The sequence below is a fragment of the Pteropus vampyrus genome, unplaced genomic scaffold (assembly GCF_000151845.1).
Source record: "Pteropus vampyrus isolate Shadow unplaced genomic scaffold, Pvam_2.0 Scaffold128, whole genome shotgun sequence".
NCBI lineage: Eukaryota > Metazoa > Chordata > Mammalia > Chiroptera > Pteropodidae > Pteropus > Pteropus vampyrus.
Window position 1 is genome coordinate 4,581,170 of NW_011888909.1, and position 16,710 is coordinate 4,597,879.

The window sequence follows — 16,710 nt, forward strand, 5'->3', positions numbered from 1 at the left end:
TCAGGCATTATTTATTTTAATATTTGTTTAGCCATAAATTTTTTCTCCTCTCTTCCTGGGACTCCAATGAAAAGAATGCTAGATCTTTTGTTATTGTCCCAGAGGTTCCCAAGGCTAATTTCAGTCTATTTTCAGTTGATCAGATTGAATAATTTCCATTGATCAATCTTCAGTTCACAGATTCATTCCTCTGTAATCTCCCTTCCAATGAGGAGCCCAATAGTGGGTTTTATTTTTATTATTGTAATTTTCAGTTCTAACATTTCTATTTGGTTCTTTTTTTTATATCTTCAGTTATTTTGCTGGGACTTTCTACTTTTTCATTTGTTCCAAGTATGTTCATTTTTCTCATCGATGCACTTTTATGATAGTGTCTTTAAAATTCTTGTCAGATAATCCCAACATGTGTTATCTTGAAGTGGCGAAAGCAGGCATCTATCCTTGTCTTTTCCTGGTCTTAGAGGTAAAGCTTTCAATCTTTCACCTTTGAGTATGATGTTTATTTTTTTTTTACACATATATACAGTATGTCTATGATTTTGTTATGGTAGTTTCCTTCTATTCCTAGTTTATTGACTATTTTTATGATGAATGGTATTCAATTTTGTTAAATACCTTTTTTGCATTAAGATCATATCATGTTTTCTCTTCATTCTGTTAATGTGTATTGCATTGATTATTGAATGTTGAACCATTCTTGCATTCCAGGAATAAATCCCACTTGGTCATGGAATATAATCCTGTTAATGTACTGTTAAATTGGACTTGCCAACATTTTATTGGGAATTTTTGCATCTATATTCATCAGGGAAGTTGGTCTACAGTTTTATTTTCTTGTAGTGTCATTATCTAGCTTTGTATCAGGGTAATGTTGGCCTCAAAAGAATGAGTTAGAAAGTGTTCCCTCCTCCTCAATTTTTTAGAAGTGAATGGGAAGGATCGATGTCAATTCTTCTTTAAATGGTAGACTTAACCAGTGAAGCCATTTGGTCCTGAGTTAAAACAATTTTTAAGATTCTACTATTTTTTCTACTTTTACTAAAGCTATTTTCTGTGAAGGCAGCTTTACCTCCATCAATTTGGTGTCAACTATAGTTCTTCACAAATGGGTAGGTATAACGGTATACTTCCAGTATGTGAGGGTTTTTTTCTTTCATTTTTTTTAAAACAGTATTTATTCAATATTTTCCACAATTAAATACTCTCAGTAGTTTTCTGTTCAAACTGCCCCAAATTTGGCCAGTGGGAACCCTTTAAAACTGATTCCTGTATCCTATTGAGATATGCCCATTAATCTTAAAGTACTTGCTTACTTTTGGACCATAAATGTTTCTCATTCTTTGTTTTCTCTCCATCCCCAGCTCTGGGTTCAGCCTCTTCTCCAAGAAGCATGCTGTCCTCCACTGACCAAGATGTAGCTCCTGCCAGCTGTCCACCAGATGTGCAAACATACTCTGCTCCAAGATACCACAGGCATGCATACCCAGCCCCAATGACACCTGAGTCTCAGGCCTTGACTAGACTGGTCACAGAGTAGAAGTGAGAAGACCAAGAACCCAGCCTAAGAGATGTCATGAAGAAGAATTGTGTATGAGCTCAGGCTCCAAACCCTCACTGCATATTCCACTGTCCCATCATCACTTAAAAACACAAATTCAAAGATAACATGGATGGATCTTGGGATTATGCTAAGTGAAATAAGTCAGAGAGAAAAGTTAAGAACCATATGATTTCACTCATATGTGGGATATAAAACTGAAAGGAGCAAAGGAACAAGACAAACACTCATGGACACGGACAAACAGTTCAGTTGTCAAGAGTGAATGGGGGTGTGTGGGGAGATAGATAAAGGTAAAAGGGTCAAATATATGGTGACAGAAGGAAATTTAACTTTGGATGGTGAACATACAATGCAATATATATATGATGTATTACTGAATTGTACACTTAAAATCTATATAATTTTATTAACCAATGTCATCCTAATACATTTTTAAGAAATTCTAAGATGGCAAAGACAAAACATTAAAACCCTAACACAAGGACCTTCTGAGCACAGGACCCTACACAACCACAGAGACCCTTGTATCTCTCTCTATTCTTTTGTGCTTCTGAATCAATTTTGTAATTTTTTTCATATAATTCCCGAAAGCTCTTGTTACCTCTAGGTGATTTTTATTTGTTCCTATTGTGAAAAATATTTCCCATTTTATTTGCTAACTAGTTAGTAATGATATAGAAAAGTCATTTTTTTATAGTTACTATTAATGGCCATTTTAACATTTCACATCTCACAACTTTAGTAAAATTTAATAATAGTTTGAATACCAACTCTCTTAGGTTTTCTACATAGAAAAATCGTCTACAAATAATAGCTATCACTTGAGCATTTAGCATTGCTAGGTAGTGTTCTAAGACATTTAATCTTCACAACCCTTTGAAGAAAGTACTATTATTCTCCTCATTTCACAGATGAGGTATATGAAATATGAGATACCTGCCCAAGGCCAAAGAGCTAATATAATAAGGTAAGTGGCAAAGTCAAAATTCAAAACCAAATTCAAGCCCTCTAGCCCGAGCTCATGTCCTCAATTACCAGGATATAATAGCTCTATATTTACTACATTAACCCCTTTCCCCCTCTACCCTTATTTCTGCTTGAAGTCTGAGCACCTTAGGTAAAATTTCAAAACAATGCTTACTGTAGTGACAGCAGACATCTTTCTCTTGCTATTTTTAACTGGGGTGCCTCTAATGTTTTATTTTAAAGTATGATAATGATGTCTGTGGCTTAAAGGGGAAAACTTTTTAACATGAAAACATTAATAATGTAGATTTTCCTAAGATGAAGAACTAAAATTCAATTTGGAAGAGGAATGGATCATGAAACTTTATTGATAAGGACATCTGTCACAAAGGTTTACTCTAATCACATTTATATTACATAAAATATTAATATTTTCTTATTGAGAAAAAAGAAACTCTGGCCATAGTATTGATGCTGCCTTAAGAGAAAAATAAGCCTCTACCTAAGGCAAGAATCCATATCTGAAGAATTCAACCAATATGAGAGATACACAAAAAAATTAACTCAACAAATTACTTTAAAGATATGTAAGAAATCAAGAGAACAGCTTTAGTGGGAGGCTGATATACACATTTTATTTAACAAACAATGCACACAGACTAAAAGAACTATATATTCCCAGGAGAATTGAGTATGTATACCTGGATTAGCACCTAGAAAATACATAGAAAATTTAAAAAAAAGTGGTTGGGGGATCTTTCTATGAGAATCATTTGGACCCAGGTTTCTAACAGCTAATTCTCACCAATATTTGAGAGCAACTCTTCCATTCCACATGAACTGTCTCAGCGAACCGCTTCATATCCTCAGTGCTTATGACAATAGATGTGTTAACTTGATGGATTTTATATGTAAATTTAAGTAAAAGATAAAGTTTTATACTTACCCTAGTTTTACTTCAAAATTACTGCACTACAAATTTGTGGGTACACTATTAACAAGGTATTACAAAAGAAAAGGAAACTTTTTTACTGCTTGTGTGATATGACCTTGTTTAAGAACGGTGCCCTGGGAATTTCAATTTCCCAGGTACACTGATAATCTGAAGAAATCACTGATGGGAAGGAGGAACATCAATCACATATTTAGGTTATGAAAGGTTCCATTAGTATTAGAAAAGGTTCCACACGGACAGTGGCTGTAAAGTCTCACTGAATGAGATATCAGTTAACATTACGCTGTGCACTTAATGCAATATTCTTTGGTTATACTGTATTAACTACCAAGAGGATAACTCCCTTGCTTACAAAATAGATCAGTGGTTCTTAACTGGAGAGATTTTGTACCCGCCCCCCACCCCAGGACACATTTGGCAATGTCTGGAGACAATTTTTCACAACTGTGGGGAGCCTATGTAGCCATCTAGTGGATACATAGGCTAGGGATGCTGCTAAACATCCTACAGTGCATAATCCCCCACAACAGATACCCCTCAGGTCCCAAATATCAGTAGTATTGAGGTTGAGAAACCATGAAAGTTTATATGACATGTGTCGGGGTTGTCCATAAAGTCAAAAGTACACTATGGAGGCAAAAGGTCCCCCTCCCTCTGTACTTTATAGCTCTGAGGGCACCCCATCAGCTCTCACCAGCAGAGTCCCACTCATTCCCCTGTCCTTTGACCCAGAGCAAGTTCTCCTTTACATCAAAGAGCTCAATATCTGCTGAATGAAAAGAGGAAAGAGATGTGTGAAGCATGGTTCAAAGTCTTTCATTGACTAAACTGTACAGTGACTTTATATGACTTAAAATTGTCTTGAACCTCAATGGTGTCATAGTTTCTGACTCTACAGTACCTCAAAGTTAGGGTTACCATATTGTTAAAGATGGAGTCAAAATTTTAAGGGGAGTATGTCTAAACACTTCTAGATTCACTTTAGTGGGGAAATCAAATAAAACAGTATTAAAGGTAACATTAAATAAACCATTTTAAACTAAAAAAAAAAAAAGGACGCATGAAATGCCATGCACGATACATACCATTCCTTTTTTTTAACATATTTACAATTTTACATACTTATCAATATATCTTCTATCTTTACAATTATAAAATTATTTCAAAGTGTAGAGTAGTGGTACCACTGAATTCCCTTGAACACACATTTCGTAGCATTCACTTGTTTTATCCTTTAAGAGGCAATTATTTACCCAAATCCATATTACATTGAATGCCACGAAGGAAGCATATAGAAAAATCATGGAGAAAAAATCGATTTAGACGAAATTTTCACACATGCCTTAAATGAATCTATTTCAGTAATTCAAATAAATACTGCTTTATTATTTACTAAGCTTCCCTTAGGAAAAACAAAACAAAAAGAATCCCCACAAACTGTACCTTTAAAATTGCTGACATTTATAAGCAATTAAGTTACATTTTAGATCCATTCAGTGGACTGTAGTAACAGCTAGCTACAATTTAGGCTAAATAAATACTATCCATGTACATTTTTATCATCCTGCATAAACCTGAGGTTGCAGTGGTGGAGGAAGTTTATCATTTTCAACATTTTCAGAGTCAATAGCTGCTAAAGACTGATTTGGAGGCTTAATTTCAAGTGGATATTTCTCAACAATGTCTTGAACCTCTTTTGCAATCCCATCTGTCCAATCTATTAGGTCTTTTTCAAGTTTCTTGGCTTCATTCATAATCCTTTCCTGTCGTTCATTCAATTGAGACAAGAGATCCAAGTTCTTATACATTTGCTTAACACCTAAACAAGCATCAGGAGACCAATTCTCAGATTCTTGCTTCCTGGGAGAAGTCTGGCCAGACATGTATCGATCAAAATCTTCCTGACTTAAATTCAAAGACTGAGCATCTAATTTCTCAATGAAAGCCACAGCACAACACTAGAAAAAGAAGAGAATGTTATTTATTATAGTCATATGAAGAACTACAAATATTCTAATAGCTTTTTAAAAATCCTTTTATTATGGCAAATTTAAAACAGAAACAAAAGTAGACAATATACTAGCCTACTGAACCTCCATAGACTTCAGCTTTGAAAACTACCAACTCACAGCCAGTCATGTTTCCTTTATGTTCCCATCTGAAACAATTTTCTACAAATTAAAAAAAAAAATGTTTTAAAAAAATGTTAATTACCAATTCCCACTGTGTCTGACAGTCAGAAATTCAGTTCTGTTCTTGGGTTGTTCAAAGGTGCTAGGGTCTTGTACAGAGTGAAATATTTGAGGGGGCACCGCCAGTGTTTGTTCTACACTGGCTACTACAGAGTTTCCCATGGATAAAAACTGAATAATTCCTTGAAGTCAGAGGCTCTCTGCTTCCCTGCCATGTTGTAGAGCAGAGGAACTGTGGCCAAGAGCTCCACAGCCAAGCATCTGGGGGCATGCCCCATAAAGCCATTTCCTTTTGAGGTCTTGCCAGTCCCACAATGCCCACTTGGGCATGACCAGCCATTGAGTGTGCCCCCAGGTACTGGTGTGGCACACAGACCGCTGGGCCTCAAGAGATATTTTAAATCATATGGTTAAAAGAACAAGCTTTGAAATCAGGCAACTTGAGTTGTCACCTCTGTCACTTGACAGCAGATTTGTGTGACCCTAGGGAAGTTTCATAAGCTCTGTGAGGTTTCTGCATCTGTAAAATGGAGGAATCCCACCCAGATTTATTGTGAGAATTAAACAATGTAACACATGTAACATGCTTAGCTCATAGGTCTGTTGCTAACAGTCAGTGAAGCTGACATCAGTTATATTTACTTATATCATATATTTCTACAAGAAACACATACCATTTACAATTTTTAAAACTATTTTCACAAGAAAAAACGTGTAATATAATCAGGGGGAAATAGGTAGCTCTCAGAATTTCTGAGAGACTCATTCACAGGATTCTACTCCATTACACATAAAAAAGCAAATCATTTCTAAGGAATACTTAGCAAATCTATTACAACTGATTCATCTGATGAGAACGTGCCCATCTGACTCTTCCGTATGGGCTCACACTGTGTATGGAATTGCTACAGCCCTTTATCTGGAGAGAAGAGGACTCTAAGACCAGCCTAATATTCGTGGCTTAGGTGAATGGATATATAATATTGCCACTAATGGAAACAGTGTATATTGACCCTTAAAAAACATAGAAGTTAATCCCCTACTAAGCCCCACAGTCAAAAATCCAAATATAACTTTTGACTCCCCCAAAACTTAACTACTAGTAGCCTTCTCTTGACTGGATTTAATGTCTTACCCATAACATAAACTGCCGATTAACACATTTTTATATGTTACATGCATTATATACTATATTCTTACAATAAAGTAAACTAAGAAAAGGAAATGTTATTAAGAAAATCATAAAGAAAATACATTTAAAAAATTTATTGAAAAAAATCTCATCTGATCTCGGAAGCTAAGCAGGATTGAGCCTGGTTAGTACTTGGATGGGAGACCGCCTAGGAAGACCAGGTGTTAAAAAAATCTGCAAATAAGCGGACCCACGCAGCTCAAATCCATGTTGTTCAAGGGTCAACTACATATCAGAAAAGAAAAAAACATTTGGTGGGGAAGCAGTTTTAGTTGTAAACAAATTAAGTCTGAGGCACAACAAATAGCTGGAAGTGGAGCTCAACGTGAGGTCAAAACAGGTGACACAAACCTGTGGGTCATCACTGTACAGGTGACCAGCAGAGCTGTGACCACAGGAGACAGCCTAGGGAGAGAAATGCAGAGAGGACAGAACCCCAGGGAGTGACACAATTCAAGAGGAAGTAGAGGACACAAAACCTAAAAAGAAACAAGAAGTACTGGAATCGTGGAAGCCAAGAGACATAAGAAGTTCCAGAACAAAGGAGTCATCAAGGGTGTTAAAGAAGTGAACTAAAATGAAGACTGAGAGGTCCCCATGGAATATGGCAACTGGCAGATTTTTTACTTTTGCCAGAGCAGTTTCATTGATGAAGTGGGACTAGAAGCCCACTCTGAGCAAGAACAAGATGAAAAAAGAAGGTGCAAACATAGTTAAGGCTGTAAGTCAAGGCGCCAGGAAGCTGCGGAGTGTAGGAAGCCAGCAGACTCCACTGTCAACAACGAGGGCTACCCTCAAACATCTGCTGGTCTTGTTTCATATCTCCTACTATCATGTTTCCATTTCCATACTTCTCAGGATTTCTGGATTGTCTGATACTCTCTAGATAAACAATTGCATCCAAAGGCTCTTCTCTAGCAGTCAAGTGCATGTTTCATTTTTGTTAAGGAATATGAGTACTTCGGTCACTAAGTTTTTTTGTGGAGTATAAACAACCGCATATCTAGAAGGATAAAAAACACTGCAAATAATGGAGCAAACATCACTTTGAAAAAGCATTCTGAAGTCCCTCCACCTGCAAACCACACTCCCCAAATGCTGGCAATACAGTAACAGGTAGGCGAACACAATGACTGATGGTGATGAGTAAGAGGGCAGGTCTAGGTTTTGAGGGACCTGAAGCTTAAATGCTTTGGGGAATCCACTTAAAGGAAAAGGAAAAAAAAGAAAAACACAAAATTAGGTACAAAAAAGAATATAAATTTAAGATGTAAAAATAAATCACAACACATTTCTGGAGGTTTGGAGATTCAAGTACCTTAAATTGTCTTTTTAGACAATTTACCAGAAGCACTTCCTTATGTACCCTGGCTTCCTCTCCTTACCTATTACCCTGTACTTACCAAATTGGTGAAATAGTAGCCATCCTCTCCAGTCATCAATCGGCTTGGGTTGCAGAAGCGGGTGATATACTGAATATTAGACTGAAGGCGTGGGGGATTGCCCTTCAAAACAATGTAGATGAGAGTGGGTAAGAAGTCATCGGCTGAAGCTGGCTCATTCTTGGTGATCTTGATGGCATTGAAAATGTGTTTGCTGCACTTGGTGATGCAGGCCAACTTATCTCTAGGCACACGCTTCGAATCCATTTCAATGATATCTATAAAGCAGAAAAGACACTATTCCAATAAAAATAACATAAAAGAAGCATTAAGATAAACATTTTTTTCTATTAAGTTAAAGAAGTAATCTCGCAACCCCCTTATCTACCAGCTAACTTAGTGTATGAAAAACTTAAGATGGCAAGGACAGTAAATACTAGTGCACAGAACACATGACCATGAGCCAGTATGCTCTACCGGCATATGTTTTCATCCTCAGATGATGCACGGGATACTATTATTGATAAGAAAACTGAGGTTCAGAGAAGTCTGATGATTTGCCCAAGATCATACTGATAGCAAGTAACAGAGAGGGGATTTGAAACCAAGTCTAACTGAATCTAAAATCTATTCTTTTAATCATGATGGCAAACCTCTTATGAGTTCTATAGAGAAGAGTCTTTATACTGCTTCTACTCCTCTTAATATACTGTAAAACTCAGTTTAGAAATCTTTACTTTGCATACTGCTTTTCAGAAATGTGGCTACTATACAAAGCATCTTTGTTTTACATATCAAGATACAGCTGCTGAAACCTATCACACGGAGATCCACAGTGGTCAATCCTCACGGCATGTAAATCTCCATCAGCTATAAACATCTACAGAAACTTTAAGACACTTATAACCTGCTGGTGAGCAAAGGGGATAAAGCAAGGGTATAAATTTAATCGCATAAGCAACATTTTCTCTCAGAAAAAAATTATTTCACTGCCATTCACTACCACTCTGTCCAATTGTTTGGCTCTTAATATGCATGACCCCTTTGTCACGAGGACTAGGAAGTGGTGAGGAAAAGCCAGTGTATGTACAAACTCACTGCTAGAATAACACAAGTAGGGGGAGGGAGTGTGTCTTTGGATGTACACATCTGCTTGCCATCTGGGAACATCATGAAAGAAAATAGCTGAGGCAGCTATATTTGACAGCAAATTTTGCCATGAGAAGGAATAAAAGTTTCAGATTAGGTGGGATGGTGGTATGGGCCAGAGAGTTCTTTCTGCTCTCAGTTCCTATCTCTAAGGTTGGTTACCTAGAGGACCCTCACAGCACCAACAGCCATATGTGGGGGATAGAAACACTGGAGAGTATACAGGCTTTATTTTAACTTACTAATGCTTTTATTTCCTCTCCTTATAAGTTTATTTTGTGAATTATGTAACTTTCTTTTATTTTATTAGTTCTTTTAATTCGGGGTTGTAATTATTGTTATTATACCTCAGTCTATTTTTCCTTTTCTATTTAAATAGAACTTATTACAAAAAAGATATTAGGGAAAAAATTTTTTTTACCACTTTTTTCTACTTTGACTGACCTTATTTAGCGTTTTATCACTGACTTTTATTCTCTATTTTAACCATTTAACCATTTTCTCATTAATCTTTATTATTTAAGTTTTAAAGTAAATAAAAAATGAATTACTTTTTATCTGGATGCATGTGTAGCTACCACTGCCCAGGGGCAGGGCTAGGAGTGTAAAGAACAGAATAGAAGGAAAAGAAAAAAAACAAAATCCAAGGGATTTCTCCCACATTCTTCATCCCGCAGCAACCCTCACTCCCCTTCCTAAGTATCCTTCAGCCTGAGTTCTGTTGGAACCCTTTTGGACTCCTTAACCTGATGTGCAGTTCCATGATTTGCACTGCCCTAAAGTCTAAACTAGGATATATGGGAGGAAAAGCAAACAAAATAGGAAATTCACTACTGTATTACTCATTCTTCTAGTAATGTTCTCCCTCCCCAATCTGCCTGTTACTATTCACTTTTCAGAGTTCTTAGACAATTGCTTTGTGTCTTCTGTCCAAGGCTTTTACTTCTAATCAGTAGGAAAGACAGGGTTGAGGATAGATACTATCTTAGATGTCTAGACTTATCTTTAATGGAGTTCTGAAACAAAGTAGGCTGTACTTCTAGGTCATGTTTTCTCGACCTGGGCTCTACTGACATTTTAAGCTGTAAAGTTCTTTGTTGTTAAGGGACTGTCCTGTGCACTGCAGGATGTTTAGTAGCATCCCTGGCTACCCATTAGATGATAAATGTCAACTAAAATGGAAAATGCCTCATGCAGTCTCTTTATAAACAAAACTAATAGTGCTGATTAGTAACACATGGGATGACTTGGAGAAATTTAACTGATATCTCTATATTTTAGACCATTATTATAGACCATCCTCTCTAAATATTCCCGTACTGAGGCTGACAATTTTAGTTAGAGTAGGAAGCAAGTAATCACATAACCTCTGGTCCTCGCAGAGGTAGAATATGTCTGCACTTGAATGGGCAAGATGTAAGGGCTAAAATGAAAAGAGCAAGGTTTTTAAAATTTTGCGGCTGACTTTTTATTGAAAGATCTCTTGAAACTCCATCTCAGGTGCTTTGAGAGGAAAGTTTTACCTCTTAAATTCTATTAACAAACTGTTGATGTATTGAAATCCTCTTAGTTCTATTTTTAAGTAAACAACAGTTGGGCACTTTTGTTTCTGGTTTTACAAGGTCTGTCCTGTGGCTTTTCATAAGAGTCCTCAACATAAATTCCTTGGAGTAATTTAAACACAAACCAGTTGGTCTTGAACTTGGTAAAAGTCTAAAAGGTCCACATCCAGTTTTTTGAGAGGCTCTCATCTTCAATTTCTTACAATGTTCCCTGAGCGAAAGGTAGGAGTAGGGGTGGGCCTTGACCCAAGGGACTCGATTCACTGGACCTATGATGTAGCCTATTAGAAAAGCTTTGAACAACAAAGATGGCAGTATTTAGCTAGGCCAACTAGACTCTACACAGGGAATTAAAGAGAATAATTCATTTAATAACAGGAGTTGAAATGAAAAGACATAATGTAGGGAGGAGGCAAGAGAACTAAAATGTTTAATCAAACTATATTAAAAAATTGCAAAATGCTGATCAGCCCTATAGCCAGAACACCAGGAAACCTGCAGAACAAAGGAAGATTTCTGCTGGGATTGCTAACAAACTATTTCCTCATACTGTGGTGTGGAGGGAAAACTGAAAAACAGAGTTTTTAAGTGGCATCCTACATGGGAAAATAAAATCACTCATTCCCTGTGGCTAAAACCATGGGGAACATAGGGATCAAAGGTTAGGAACTGCCAGCAAGCCTTTCACACTACATACTCTTACCTTTTCATGCTACATACTCTGCCTCTTTTATGCTATATGCCCATACCATCAAAAGAAAATGGGTGAACAAAGTCTTTAAACTGTAATTTGCAGAAACTAAGAATGATATAAAAACTGAATTCCCTGAACACTCAGGGTCCCTCTGTGTCTTTATCTCAGTCCCTCTCAGTGTCTCTGTCGCTCTGAATTTCTCTCAGGCTCTTTCACTCTGTTTCTGAAAGGAGACTATGCTCTGTCTATTGAGCATTAGCCCTTCTCTAATAAACTTTTCATTAACTCTAATTCTAATGTTCATTTGAATTCTTTCTTACACTCAGTCAAAGAACCCTCTCTCTCTGTGCAGGCCCACTCAGGGGAATGTGCCCTGTCCTGTGTCAGATATACAAAGGAAAGCAGAACCTGAGAAAGTGGATGAATCATGTTAACAGCAGATAACCGAATCCACAGAGAGGCTGTGGAGCTGTTTCTGTCAGAGTCTGCCTCCCTTCCAATCCTGATATCTTAAGCAAATCCTCATTTCTTCCTGTTACTTGAGTGAGTCTCTGGTTCTTATAACCAAAGGAGTCTACTTAATAGCCTGCCTCCAACAATAGCCTGCTAACATTAGCTAACCTACTTTCCTTTCTAGAATTCCATTAACAATCTCTAAATGTGCAAGACTTTCCATCTCTTCTCCTAGAGCAGTTGGCTAAGGTTGGATGTCTTCTCAATCATGAGTTTTTTTGTTTGTTTGTTTTTTTGTTTTTTAAATGTTTGTGTAGCACTTCTGCTGAATTATTCCTGTGAATAAGAAAAAGAAACCTTATTAGGTGCCTGGACCTATCCAGAATGGCAGAGCCATATCAATTTAGGGCACTTCATATACTTCCTGAACAAAGAAGAAAAATAATTCAAAGCACATTTCTGATTAACAACCAGTTAGAGGCATCGTTTTAATATGTAGCTCTAGCCTGGGGACTACTTTGCCTCACCAATTCCCTCCCCTACTCCAAATTTATTTTGAACATATAAATGCAACTGAGTTTTAAGAAATTTACCCTATAAATGGGGTCAAATATATGGTGATGGAAAGAGATTTGACTCTGGGTGGTGAACACACAATGCAATATACAGATGATGTATTATAGAATTGTACACTTGAAACCTATATAATTTTATTAACCAATGTCACTCCAATAAATTTAATTAAAAAATAAAATGAGAAAAGAAAAAGAAAGATACCCTAGCTGTATTTGACCTTAGTTTAGTTCAATACCCAAGAAATGAGACCTTGGTCATGTAAAGTGAAGGGGAAAAGTAGTTTATCTGCTAATAAGAATGCTTCAAATTCATGAAACTAACACTCTTACAAATCACTTTTACCACATTCTAATATATCTTTGGCAATCTGCATTTTAGAAATACTGTCTTTTTGCTCACTGAAATAAGTATAGAGTAATAAAATAGAATGTTAACTTCAAGGGAAAAACATCCAAATATAAAAACTGTCAGTTTCACTGACCTGTAATTGCTTTCACCACCATATCAGATACTTCTGGAATTTCTTCATTAACAGGGACACAAAGCATCTGAGGTGTAACCCAGTGCAGGGCTCTACAAGAGAGAAAGATAGTAAAAAAAAAAGGTTGAAAGAATAGACTTTAGTCATTTATCTTGTTATTTCCTTCAGTTATGGGGAAATAGGGTGAACCACTGATGACTCAGGCAATCCTAGGCCCAAGCACGTATTAGGAGCTCACATGATGTGCCAAAGTTAACTAAAATCCAAAAATGAGGCTTTTCTTTTGCACTTATCACAAGAAAAGCGTAAGGCAATTTTACTGGTTGAAATGAGATTATACTAAGTCTGAAAAGCACTAGATATTTGGAAATTATTTGAGAGGAATCTAATGCTCCCTGTCCTCACTGTCTACCACCATCAATGTCCTATTAGTCTCTGCCTTCAACTTCTGAGGCATACCAGAGCCTATGTAAGAGTGCAACAAGCATGTGTCACCTCACCCTGAATCACTGAGTTCCCTGATCGCATTATAGCTTCACATTAAAAATTCTACTGCTGATTTTCACCACTTGCTTATTTAACGTTCTCACTCTTCATCTCAGTCCAAGCCCATCCTGTTAGTTCTGGCTCTATCTTCCATCTTTCCAATATCAACTTCTCACTTCTAGTGTGACACCAGAAAGTACCAATTACCAGCCTCACTGTCTGGGAACTCCATTTGAAATTCCTTGGCCTCTCTCCTCCAGAAATACCTCATCATGCTCAGTCTTTGCCCAGTTACCAAATTTGATTTCTTATTTCCTAAGTGTTTCACTGCCACTGGAATGCAGAGAACTGAGGCTTACTCTGTTGGTCACGGAAAACCGGGTGCTCTGCAAAGTATTATCAACCCAGTGCTAGTGGAAAGTGATTGGAAAATGGCTGAATAACGAGCACCCTTGGTATAGATGAGAAAAAATGACATTGCCTTGATATGGTTATCAAGATAGTACAATGAAAAGAGAAAATAATGAAATTTCCTCCTCAGAATTTTGGAGATTTGAAACAATCTCAAACATCAAATATGGTTCTTATCTAAAGCTGCTTGGAATCAGATGGATAAGCAAGATGGTGACTTGAGCCATTTCCTATGTATGTACCATATTCCTTTTCTTTCTGACAGATTATATGCTAAGGATGACAGGACCTTAGCTGTCACTTGCTCTCAAGGTTTGAAATTCAAGTGCTCTGTTTTCCCACAATGTGTTCTTCCAACAGCTGGTAGTAAATACAGTAGTAAATAAGTCTCCCCTTATTCACAGTTTTGCTTTCTGCGGCTTCAGTTACTCATGGTCAACTGTGGTCCAAAAAAACTAAGTGAAAAATTCCAGAAACAAATCATAAGTTTTAAATTGCCATTCTCAGTAGTGTGTGTGATTAAACCTCACACTGTCCCACCCAAGATGTGAATCATCCCTTTGTCCAGCATATTCACATGGTGTACTCTACCTGCCCATTAGTCACTTAGTAGCATGATATTCTACTCCAACAATGTTTAAGAAGAAGAAATGCTTTGGTGTGTTGACTTGGGTGAAGTTAGACAAGGTAGATTAGAATGAGTTGAATTGGGAATGTGTAGTGGCTATGAATTAGAAACCTCTTCCTATTATATAAAGCAGTACAGTAGTCTCCCTTATCCACAGTTACCCAGGGTCAAACACGGTTTGAAAATATTAAATGGAAAATTCCAGAAATAAACAATTTTAGAATTGTTTATTTAAACTATGTGCTGTTCTGAGTAGTGTGATTAAATCTCATGCCATCCCACTGTGTCTGGGACATGAACCATCCCTTTGTCCGGCATCTCCACACTGTATACAGTCTCTGCCCCTTAGTCACTTAGTAGCCATCTTGGTTATGAAATCGACTGTCATGGCATTGCGGTGCTTGTGTTCAAGTAAAACTCATTTTACTTAAATAATGACCCCAAAGCACAAGAGTACTAATGCTGGCAATTCAGAAATGCCAAAGAGAAGCTGTAAGGAGCTTTAAGTGAAAAGGTGGAAATTCTCAACTTAATATTTTGAGAGAGAGACCATATTCACATAACTTTTATTACAGTATACTGTTATAATTGTTCTATTTTATTATAAATTATTATTAGTCTCTTACTGTACCTAATTTATAAATTAAATTTTATCAAAGGTATGTATGTATGTGAGGAAATAATATATATAGCATTCAGTACTATCTGAATTTCAGGCATCCACTTGAGGTATTGGAATGTTTCCCCTGTAGATAAGGGGGGACTACTATATAAGAAGACAAAGCAAAACAATCAACTACCTGATCCTCTTTTGAATAGCGAGATCTTTCTTCTCATCATCAGTAGTTTCTGGACAGAACACATACTTATAGAGACGAGTCATGATGTACTTTTCAATCTGATCCATTATTTTCTCAACTCTTTCTGGAGGCACTGAAATATCCAGATGGATATAAAAGCTCAAGATAAAGATGGACACTTAAAATTAAGAATATGTTTTCATAGTACTTTCTATATAGCAGAAAACTAATTTGCTAGAAATACATTAAACACACCCAGAAACAAAAATATAAGATGTTATATTAAAAAATATCCTTAAAAAATTACCTCACCATTGGGACTGCCTTTTACAGAATTCCTACTTCTAACTTAAGCTGTTCTGGCAGGACCTAACAGGTGTTAGGTCTTCCTAACACCCTAGTGGGGAAACCTTAGTATGGGTCACTCTCTACTGCTACATTAGAAATGCACTTGAAATTTCCAAAACTGATGACTGCTGGCAAGACTCACCTTTTCACTTCTCTGAGGCTTACTATAAAGCCTTAGAGATCACTCCAAAGTATACATATAGGGCAGATTTCTCAGGTATACATGTATGCTAAGTACATCCTCAAATCTAACATTGATGGAAGTCAAATTCAAGAAAGATCCCTAAAAACCTAAAGTGCTAAATCAGTTGTCAATTTTGTTCCTACCCCAACCCACATAAAGAATACATAATCATGAACAAATAACTGACCAAGATAGTAATTCCAAGTTGGGGTTTTACTTAGAAACCTCATAAAGGGTGCTAATCAACTCTGCCTCTACTCCTAATGAAGTTATTAAACACAGCTCAATAAATTATTCAATTGTTCAGATTATGTAGGAATAATAAACATGGTGGTATTCAAAGGCACTGCTAAGTATAAGCTACCAGAATGTTGGAGTAATTTCTAAAGCAGAGTGGGAACACCAGACAGGCCTTCCGAGAAAGGAGAAACTGCCAAGAGACTGGCGGGCTACCAAAGTATTACCTTTTCCACGAGTCTGCACTCTTTCAGCCACACTCTGGTAAAAATCCTGAGTACACTCTGACTGTTCCTCAATGCTTAAATCCTGAAACAAAGGGACATAGAGGGTGCTTGGTAGATGAAGAAAGAGGAAAAAAGCTTTAAATTTTATGAAGTCTCCAAAACCCACTCAAACTGGTACATCTCAAAAGTACTTAGAAATTATATTAACTCTGCAGGGGAAAAAAAA

At 36.8% G+C, this 16,710-nt stretch overlaps 1 protein-coding gene across 9 annotated transcripts in view; it reads right to left on the reverse strand.

The window, feature by feature from the left end:
- Positions 1–3,135: 3,135 nt before the first annotated feature.
- RABGEF1 (RAB guanine nucleotide exchange factor 1) overlaps positions 3,136–16,710 on the reverse strand; it is an 83,253-nt gene continuing 69,678 nt past the window's right edge. For 6 of the 9 annotated variants that reach the window (XM_023534614.1, XM_011366978.2, XM_011366979.2 and 3 more), the window contains 5 exons: positions 16,485–16,566; positions 15,489–15,621; positions 13,164–13,255; positions 8,270–8,526; positions 3,136–5,440 (listed from right to left, as the gene is read on the reverse strand). In XM_023534614.1, coding sequence (XP_023390382.1) covers positions 5,042–5,440; positions 8,270–8,526; positions 13,164–13,255; positions 15,489–15,621; positions 16,485–16,566 — 963 coding nt within the window. In that variant the 3' untranslated portion in view covers positions 3,136–5,041. Of the gene's footprint in view, positions 5,441–5,503; positions 5,654–7,050; positions 7,870–7,893; positions 8,071–8,269; positions 8,527–13,163; positions 13,256–15,488; positions 15,622–16,484; positions 16,567–16,710 lie in introns of those variants that run through there. The other 3 variants (XM_023534615.1, XM_011366981.2, XM_023534616.1) reach the window with 3 other exon arrangements.